Source organism: Pecten maximus, chromosome 1 (assembly GCF_902652985.1).
Source record: "Pecten maximus chromosome 1, xPecMax1.1, whole genome shotgun sequence".
NCBI classification, from domain to species: domain Eukaryota; kingdom Metazoa; phylum Mollusca; class Bivalvia; order Pectinida; family Pectinidae; genus Pecten; species Pecten maximus.
Window position 1 is genome coordinate 12,565,397 of NC_047015.1, and position 11,709 is coordinate 12,577,105.

Sequence of the window (11,709 nt, forward strand, 5' to 3'; positions counted from 1 at the left end):
AAAAAATCCCGCTTATTTCGACCGAGTTTGTGTGAAAATTTGATTAAAATGTGCTGTTTTGAAAAATATGCTCGCGTTCATAAATTAGAATGTATTACATTTAAAAAAAAAATGATTTTCCAGAATTCTGAACATGTGCTATTATTAATATTTTATGCTGTGCCAGATTGTAAATATTAACATTGTGTACAGATACTGTAGAACAAAGCATTACCTGGGTAACTGTTATCACGGTCGATATATCAACCAATTGGTTAAGTAACCGTTAAGCTACCTCAACTTATACATCGTTAAGTTTCGCTTCAACTCTTGGATAATCCGTTCAATACCACTGTCCGCTTTAAACAATTTCAACCCTCACTCTACCCTCACCACCCGCACATTTAAAATTGACACTGATTGATGTAGCACCCGACTAAGTACAACCAAATGCCAGTGTGGTTAAGCTAACCAAACATTAGCACTACAACGCCGTACCATGTTTGTGTGTACAAGCCCGGGCGAGCATGATATTGACCGCTATTGATTGATTTGACCAATGGGCAGAGCGGACTTACGTAAGCTTACATTAGGTACATGGTAGTAGTTCCCTTTACTATTAATCCCGGGTCCCGTACGGACACGTCGACTGGTCACACGCCATCATTCACACAGCAGTCGGAAGGTAAGTGGAATATTTCGCTCAGTAATATGTCTAAAATCATATGAACGAAGCCAGAGTCATTTAAGGACGTGCCATGTTTTGGGGATATACCGTAGTGTAGACACATCAGGCGAATAGAATGATAGTAAATATGAAGGCATTATTGAAAATATATGTTAAGAAAACCAATCTACTAACGGCGTTATAGAGTGTCGGTATCTGGATATGGAAGCATATCAGCGGGTACTCAAGCATGTTGAAAAAAAAAATCGATATTTTAATACTGACGTATGATATGTCTAGGACGTGACATAGATATACAAACACTGATGTATTATATGTTTGGGACATGACATAGATACTCAAACACTGATGTATGATATGTCGGGGACATGACATAGATACTCAAACACTGATGTATGATATGTCGGGGACACTGATGTATGATATGTCGGGGACATGACATAGATATACAAACACTGAGGTATGATATGTCGGGGACACTGATGTATGATATGTCGGGGACACTGAGGTATTATATGTCGGGGACATGACATAGATACACAAACACTGAGGTATGATATGTCGGGGACATGACATAGATACACAAACACTGATGTATGATATGTCGGGGACATGACATAGATACACAAACACTGAGGTATGATATGTCGGGGACATGACATAGATACACAAACACTGAGGTATGATATGTCGGGGACATGACATATATACACAAACACTGAGGTATGATATGTCGGGGACACTGATGTATGATATGTCGGGGACACTGATGTATGATATGTCGGGGACATGACATAGATATACAAACACTGAGGTATGATATGTCGGGGACACTGAGGTATGATATGTCGGGGACACTGAGGTATTATATGTCTGGGACGTGACATAGATACACAAACACTGAGTTATGATATGTCGGGGACATGACATAGATATACAAACACTGAGGTATGATATGTCGGGGACACTGATGTATGATATGTCTGGGACATGACATAGATACACAAATACTGATGTATGATATGTTTGGGACATGACATAGATACATAAACACTGAGGTATGATATGTTTGGGACATGACAGATACACAAACACTGAGGTATGATATGTCGGGGACATGACATAGATACATAAACACTGATGTATGATATGTCGGGGACATGACATAGATACACAAACACTGATGTATGATATGTCGGGGACATGACATAGATATACAAACACTGATGTATGATATGTCGGGGACACTGAGGTATGATATGTCGGGGACACTGAGGTATGATATGTCGGGGACATGACATAGATACACAAACACTGAGGTATTATATGTCGGGGACATGACATAGATACACAAACACCGAGGTATGATATGTCGGGGACATGACATAGATATACAAACACTGATGTATGATATGTCGGGGACACTGAGGTATGATATGTCGGGGACATGACATAGATACACAAACACTGATGTATGATATGTCGGGGACATGACATAGATATACAAACACTGATGTATGATATGTCGGGGACACTGAGGTATGATATGTCGGGGACATGACATAGATACACAAACACTGGGGTATTATATGTCGAGGACATGACATAGATATACAAACACTGAGGTATATGTCGGGGACATGACATAGATATACAAACACTGAGGTATTATATGTCGGGGACACTGAGGTATGATATGTCGGGGACATGACATAGATACACAAACACTGAGTTATGATATGTCGGGGACATGACATAGATATACAAACACTGAGGTATGATATGTCGGGGACACTGATGTATGATATGTCGGGGACATGACATAGATACACAAACACTGGGGTATTATATGTCGAGGACATGACATAGATACACAAACACTGAGGTATTATATGTCGGGGACACTGATGTATGATATGTCGGGGACATGACATAGATATACAAACACTGAGGTATGATATGTCAGGGACACTGATGTATGATATGTCGGGGACATGACATAGATACACAAATTCTGAGGTATGATATGTCGGGGACATGACATATATATACAAACACTGAGGTATTATATGCCGGGGACATGACATAGATACACAAACACTGGGGTATGATATGTCGGGGACATGACATAGATATACAAACACTGAGGTATTATATGTCGGGGACATGACATAGATATACAAACACTGAGGTATTATATATCGGGGACTTGACATAGATACATAAACACTGATGTATGATATGTCAGGGACACTGATGTATGATATGTAGGGGACATGACATAGATACACAAACACTGAGGTATGATATGTCGGGGACATGACATATATATACAAACACTGAGGTATTATATGCCGGGGACATGACATATATATACAAACACTGAGGTATGATATGTCGGGGACATGACATAGATACACAAACACTGAGGTATGATATGTCGGGGACATGACATAGATACACAAACACTGATGTATATGATATGTCGGGGACATGACATAGATACACAAACACTGAGGTATGATATGTCGGGGACATGACATAGATACACAAACACTGATGTATGATATGTCGGGGACATGATATAGATACACAAACACTGAGGTATGATATGTCGGGGACACTGAGGTATGATATGTCGGGGACACTGAGGTATGATATGTCGGGGACATGACATAGATACACAAACACTGAGGTATGATATGTCGGGGACATGACATAGATACACAAACACTGAGGTATGATATGTCGGGAACACTGAGGTATGATATGTCGGGGACACTGAGGTATGATATGTCGGGGACACTGAGGTATGATATGTCGGGGACATGACATAGATACACAAACACTGAGGTATGATATGTCGGGGACATGACATAGATACACAAACACTGATGTATGATATGTCGGGGACATGACATATATACACAAACACTGAGGTATGATATGTCGGGGACATGACATATATATACAAACACTGAGGTATATGATATGTCGGGGACATGACATAGATACACAAACACTGAGGTATGATATGTCGGGGACACTGAGGTATGATTAGCTGCGATAACGTAGCTCTGGACATGTCGGGGACACTGATGTATGATATGTCGGGGACATGACCAGTAATACCGGAGTATGTCGCCTACATACGATGTCGTGACAGAAGCACCATAAGCAATATATTACCATAGTGATGTGTATAACACATGTCCTTGTTTATAAATAACTTATAAAATCACGTGAGAACAAAGCTCAGTAATCGATTGATTCCTCTGTGTGTGAACACAAAAGGTCGTCTGTCCACATAAACAAGACCTGTCAGTTCTATTCCGTGATGGCAGTATTCAGTAAAAACAGGTTAGAAGACCAACTGGTCATCCAGTCTCAATATTTTAAGGATGGTGCTATCTTTATTACATTGCCTGAAGTCACTGTACTGAGATTCTGAATAATCTGGGTGGTCACTTTGCATACATCGGCCATGTGGGCGTGTCACGCAGCTTTTGTTTATAAGGTGCACGTGGCTGCCCACCATCTGGTAATTATTGTGAAATGTATCCCGACCCTGTGTACATATATCTAATTATTGACGTCCTGAACTAAGACCTGGCGATGTATAATACTATTACCTTGTATACAATATGGGGAGTTATTTCAAAACACGGATCAGCTTGATTTTATATCATGCAGTATATCCCAACATTTTCTCTGTGCGGCTGTTTCGTCTGCCAGTGAGCTTAAACAAATATTCAATATTTTTATTTATTGTCTGAACTTACACATATCTTACGGATGACACACTAATTACTTCTTCGCATACTAAGAAACATCTATTATATATATATATTTCTGGCATCTGACGTCATCCCCGTGGGCAACGTACAGAATATACCAATATCTCCATAATAAAACACAACAACGTAATTGCCATCGGCGAAAACGTATTTTTATTTATAAATCCCATCATATATAGCCGTAGGTATCAATAAAAATGAACTGGTGTCGGATGACAAGTACGTACATTTATATTACATGTATTATACTCGTTAAACCTCTGCCAGTGATGGTATAGTGTACATGTGTGCGGAATGTCAGAAAATATGAAGAATTGAAGGATCACAGACATTTGTATTTTCTATTAAATAATAAGAATGATAAATAACTAGTACTGGTCAGCCTTGGATGGACAAATATTGTATAATGCCACAGTTTCGTCCACGATTTCATCAATGTTCCTTATTTAAGTTTACAGATCGTTTAAGGTGATACGATACCAACAGGAAGGAGCCTATTTTTATGAAAATTGACAGAAATGATCTTTGTATCACTGTTTGTTTTGTTGCTATGCCTTTCCATGCTAATTTTCTAAAAATCTAGACTTTTTTTGGAAAAGATATGTATTTTAAAAAGATTACCTCAAAATAAGGATTCATGAATAGCCCAATTATATGAAAAGTTTTTAGTGCTTACATTAAGAACTCTAGTTTATGGTAGAATCTGTACCTGAAAGTAAGAATTGTATTTTTCGGGCGTTTTTATTTTGCCAATGATATAAAAAAAAAAAATGTCGTGGATAAAATTTGATGTACAAGTTTTTTCTAGTGATAAATGACGATAAATATTACATTATTGAAGAAGAAGAAAAAATGATCTCACAATGGAAATAAAAATACTGAACGTATTAGGTTTTTTATTTATTTAATTATTTTTTTATGTTTTTTTTGTGCTTTGTTTTACTTATTGGGGTTTTTTTTTTGGGGGGGGGGGGGGGGGGGGGGGTTATCACGAAAAGAGGGAGTTATCTCCCCTATATATTTCGTAACGTTGCTCATAGAAGGTCTGACGTTCGATTGGAAATCTTTTTCTCGGCAGATAACATTTATGAGCATGTTTTTTTCAGTACACGATAGGAATATCTGGAAAAGCGTTAATACGATGCCGACGTTTGGAGTTTATAGGTCAGGCTTTGATAATTATCAAACTCAGTTAATTACACACATTATCAATATAAGTAAACAATTATTCTTAATTTGTCTTCCTGTTATTATTCATGATATGTTTGTTATTGACAGGTCCTGATTTGTTGTCGAGATGACCATCACAGCAGTGAAAGATACCCTTATGCGAGGGATACAGGAATATTATGATACCAACAGATATACTGACGTCATAGTGCAAGTGGGAGACCAGTCGTTTCACTGTCATCGGATCGTGCTTTCCGCCGTCTCTAAATTCTTCGACGCCATGTACTCATCTGGGATGAAAGAGTCCCAGGAGGACAGAATCTGCCTGAAGGACATCACACCGTCCGTGTTCAAACTTGTGATTTCATTTATATACAAGGATGCCGAAGTCCTAACCGAACATACTGCAGAGGACCTCTTCAAAACGTCTTCTCTTCTTCAGATCGACTCCTTATTGGAAAAATGTGAGGTTTTCTTGGAAAATAAAATGAACGAAGAAAATTGTTTGGGAATTTGGAAACTGGCTAGAGCATATCACAGTAAATCTCTAGAGGCCAAGTGCTGGGAATTTATACAAAAACATTTTGAAGAAGTTCGCTTGAATGAGGAATTTGTAACGCTTGAACTGGACGAACTTTGTGAGATCATTAAAGCAGACGACTTAGTAGTCATTAGAGAGGAGAATGTGTGTGACTCGGTGTTACGTTGGATCGATGCCGACGAGGACGTAAGGGAAACATCCGTGGGAATCTTGTTGTCTCACATAAGGTTAACTCTGGTCAGTTTGGAGTATCTATTAGACCAACTGGACTCTCTAGAAATGGTTCGCTCAAACGACATAAGTTCAAAACTGGTCAGCCAAGCAGTGAAACTACATGCTTTTCCCGCTAGAAGAAACGAACAGTGTCATATGTTACAGCCGCAGAGGAAGAGTTCAGACAGAGAAACAGTGCTGACAGTGATAGGCCGGCGTTTAAAGGAGAACGGCGAGAGGATAGTGGAATTCATTGCCTACAGCTTTGCTCAGCAAAAATGGTATTCCCTTCATCCAACACCGCCAGATATGGGTGAGGAGTTCGCAACTTGCTGCCATGGTGATGACCTGTTCATAACGGGCGGCACCAACAAACTGAACGGCTGCTATTATTTCTCCTCAAAACTGTCCCGATGGCGTAGTCGTGCTTCGATGAATTCAGGTCGTTACCGACATTGTATGGTGTCCGTAAAAGGGGCACTGTATGTTCTTGGGGGTTACAACGCCGGCACATTGAAAAGTGTCGAGGAGTACGACATTCGGAACGATATTTGGAAACCAGTCGGTGACCTCCACATGTGTGTAGACGCCTCGTGTGCTGTGGCCATCGGAAGTAAGATCTACACGTTTGGAGGTTGGCTTGGATGTGCCGAAGAAACTGCAGCCATCCAGTGTTTTAATACTGAAACATACGCTTGTACGCATGTCGGCAATCTCCCCAGCCCTAGTAGGTTTACCAGAGCGGTTGCGTGTGGCAAAAGAATTGACGTTTTATGTTCTGAGGGCAAATTAGTGTCTTTTACTGGAAACGGACCCACCAAGCTCATCGGAAGGATCCCGAATTTCGACAGGAAACACTTTAGTATGATACGCGATAACAACGACAGCCAGAGACTTTTGGTTCTGGGTGGGGACGTTACTTTCCACCAGCAGCAGACATGTTACGATGACACACACTACCGAGACATATACAGCGTTATAGGGGGCGACGTGTCCGTGTGTACAAGTAAACATTTCCCTACCATGATGGAGGTAGCTGGCTGTACCTACATGGTCATTGACAAACGGGAGTTCCACACTGACTACGAGAAAATGCTTGTTGAGTTTGATGTTTGAGAGACAGTTGGTGTGCGTGTGTGTGTTTGGGGGGGGGGGGGGGGGGGGGGGGGGGTATTGGCGATGTCAACTTTTTACAGGGGTACTTATATTTAATATATGTGCGATATTATTCGGATATATTTATTATATTTATTTCAGGAAGAAAAATAATATATTGCCCTAAGTTATCTTATTTATTTTACATTTTGTATGAATGTGTGTTTGTATACTTGTTCATTTCCGTACATACAATTTTACCTGACATTGTACGTACCCTTTATTGGTGTATTCTGTGTGTCATGATTCATTTTAATATATATAATTTGATATATACAACTTGCTATATACAACTTAATATATACAACTTGATATATACAACTTAATATATACAACTTAATATATACAACTGAATATGTATATACAACTTGATATATACAACTGAACTTGTATGGATTCAATTAAAATTAAATTCATCAATTTTTCGACAGTGTTATAGATTACCTTCACTATTTATTCTGATGACAGTTTTCAATCTTCTCGCGCACTTATTAAACTAAAATTATACCAATCCTCAAACAGTTTGAGTGGTCCCCTTTACCCTAGGGACAGATATAAACGTAGTGTTAGGTCAAACTTCGGGACTGGGAATCCAGACAGTTTACCACACAACAAACTGAAATGATTGTACAAAAGGCACTTGAACAGCAACTTTGATTATAAATATAATAACATAGATAGTAAATACCGACTGACGAATTAACACACCTTCATACAGCTGTTCCGGTCTTCTTGGGATCGTCAGTGGTGTAAGGGGCCAAATGTGAGGCGATTCAGGAGAAAGTTACGGAAACCACGGAAAGCATAAAAGGAGAGATTCACCGGCTTACTAGATTAATCTAATAGAGTATTTGAGATATTTCAAAATTCTAAGATTATACAAAAACAAGCGTTTATACCCTTAACCGACGCTACTTATTACAAGGGTTTTAAACATGTGAAGTCATTTTGGGACCTTTATTGTCCAGGGGAAAGATATGTATTTTTTCTTTAATAATCAAATCCCTATCTGTATATTGATAGAATTTAATTCAAAGTCATTTTGAAGCGACATACAAAAGTCACACCAGGTTACATATTCAAAATAACATAAATACTCCAGTGTTACATTGACACTTTTATCTATACAGCGAGTTTCTAACTTATATTTTGTATGTTAGTTACCAGTAATTCATCTTTAAACCGAGTTTCCCACTTACAATTTGTTAGTTACGATGGATGATTGATATGTTATGAGCCTCGTATTGAAGGAGGTACTCAAGGATGTTCGTTTTAAATCCTACTATTCTCCGACTATATAGGGCCGTGTACCCAAGGACGGGTCTCATTTGGTTAGTTTATATCGACGAGGTAGCACTCTAAAGTAAACAAGACAAGCGGCTTTTGCAAAATGGACAAAATCGGTAGAAGAGCAGTGATCCAATATATGCATAAAAAAGGTTTAATACCTAAGGATATCCATAATGATTTGGTAGCAACACTAGGGAAAGATGTCCCTTCATATTCTACAATGAAAAGGTGGGTGACGCAATTTAAGCGCTGCCGAAAGAGCCTTTAGGATGACCCCCATCCTGGAAGGCCTGTCAATGTTGCAACCCCAGAAATGGTCAATAAATTTCATGATATTGTTATGAGTGACAGATAAGCCAGGGTAAGATATATAGCCAGTAGAGTTGGCATTTCACAGGAAAGAGTACATTCCATCCGAGGATCTTGCAATGAGAAAGTTTTCTGTTCGATGGGAACAGTTGATCAGAAGCACCTAGGCGCACATTATCGCGTGGTCATCTTAACCTTTTTGAGGAAGATTATGTTAAAAAGCCTAGACTGCGTGAGGCCTTGTTCTAATAGAGCAAGATGAAGTCAATATTAATTCAGCTTGAATTACTTGTACCAACAGTTACAATCGAGTCCCTGGTAGCGACAATACAACAGTGCGCAATGCGACAAAATGAATGCCCCATACGACAAAATGAATGCCCCATACGACAAAATGACGCGACAGCTAGATTTAACAAACAAACAAAAATGTGGTGCCCTGTCGCATTGGCGGGGTACTTTCGTCGCATGACACACTATTGCTCTTCGCCTGGCGGGTGCGCCAATACGACCATGCGACATGGGCGGGATCAGCCACCATAGGTAACACATCACATACGTCGCCTTAATATTTACCGGAAACTATTATAACCAGAATTGATGTGCCATAAATAATTGGTAAATATGTATGTTCTAGCTGGTTGGGATTATATACTCCTATTAACAGAATGTTGGAATGTTCAGAATCACAATAGATGCTCAGTATGATATTCATTCTATACATAAAAGAGATATTTAACTTGTAAAAGGTAGAAATGCGGAAAAAAAAATTATAAAAGGATAAAACATCGTGTTAAACGAATTGATGCTATCTTTTATCATTATTACATTTAACAATGTAATGTCAGCTCAAAGATGTTTTAAAAAATCACGGGCTGCATAGAAACGATTATCCTAAATGCAATTACTAGGAATTTTTTAAAAATAAATAGTTAATAAAAGTAATATGATGTTAAATATAAAGAAATTGTCTACTCTATGCATTAAACCCCATACTTCCAAACAAATATATATATAAATGTTTACATTTTGACCTCTTTACAGTTTTCAGACATAATATATACACGTATATACCTAACACATTATTGACAAAAAATGGGGGGAAATGTGTATTTATGAAAGTATACGGGAAGTTCCAAAAAATAATAATTCGGTCTGACAGACCAAGTTTCAATGCAAATTAGTCCCACAATGCAACGCGGGTTATCAGTCAACACAAAATGGCGGAACGCCGAAAACGTGGGCCCGCCTAAACGCAGACAGATTCTGCCAAAACGAAACGTAAAGGTAATTCCGATATTTCAATTTTCAATTTCAAGACATTTTATTGTCATTTAATTCGACAAATGGATCTGACATCAGGCATAGCCTATTTAAGTCATCTCCATATAAACATATATACAGGTAACAATTTTCTAATCTCGAATATAACAGAAGTAGTATACATAATTTTATATATATTAACAGGAACATATATATGAATATATATATTAATTTACGTAGTTGATACATACAATTGCCAAATCACAAATTAACAGTAGATTAGAGTATAATTTAAATAATGAAGTATATATCACTCCAGGTAGAATTTTTTTGGTGTGTATAAATTGAGTCAAATTATATGAATTTAGGTGTTGTCTGTACACCATATTTGTTGATAGAATTTTCATACATTTTCATACATTACTTCCTTGGGCTGCAGGTCCTATAATTCCGATATTGCTGGACGTCTATTGGATAGCTGGTTAGCCTTTTCACGGTATTCCTCGAAAATTGGTTCAAAGGGGTATTAGAGACTGCACATTCAACTGCATGAGTTTCGTTGCCATAGAGACCACATTTGCATCTTCGTGAATATGTGAAACGTTTGGAGGACTTATGTAATGGTTTCCCATTACAATTAGTACTTTCATATAAAATTTATGTAATGGAATTTGAATTAAACTTACCGTGTGCGTAATCTATAAGAGGTAGAATTTACCTCCCCTATTAGGAAATTGACCCTGACCCTGTGTTACAAGACTGCAATTAAATTTTATTATTCTACAAACAATCTCATAAGCGGCGGCCGGGGGTATGAGTTGGCCCCCGGACGACAGTTCTGGTGTCAAGTGAATAACATTAGATAAAGCAATCGGAGCAAGTTAAATCATTTGATAGTTATATGTGTGTACTGTTTGTAGTATTAATGTGGTGTCCCTGGTAACGCTAGATCACCTTCAGACTTCAGTCACTTCGTCACATTTGTCTAACCTAGTACATTATATCCTTTTTACGACATGACCGAACCCACTAACCTGATAAAATCAGCAAACAACTATAGCAGACAATTATTGGAGACGTCATTATTTACAAACGCAATAGAAAACCCGTAATTCAGCGTGATGTCGCTAGGTAACACAGTAAATACAATTTGTGTAGTTGGTTAATGCATCTCTGGACTAGATTGCCAGTCTCAGCGGTAAATATCACTATTTGTTTTAGCCTACCTTTCAACAATCCCTCTAGATCACTCACTGTTCTGTACAATTAAGTAATGGTCTATATCAATAGAGGTATTGGTTATT

At 38.3% G+C, this 11,709-nt stretch overlaps 1 protein-coding gene across 1 annotated transcript; it reads left to right on the forward strand.

Annotated features, from left to right (window-relative positions):
* Positions 1-585: 585 nt before the first annotated feature.
* LOC117325294 (kelch-like protein 24) lies at positions 586-7,954 on the forward strand. Its single transcript, XM_033881415.1, has 2 exons — positions 586-664; positions 5,743-7,954. The coding sequence occupies exon 2, from the start codon at positions 5,762-5,764 to the stop codon at positions 7,502-7,504; it is 1,743 nt and encodes a 580-aa protein (XP_033737306.1). The 5' UTR covers positions 586-664; positions 5,743-5,761; the 3' UTR covers positions 7,505-7,954.
* Positions 7,955-11,709: the final 3,755 nt, after the last annotated feature.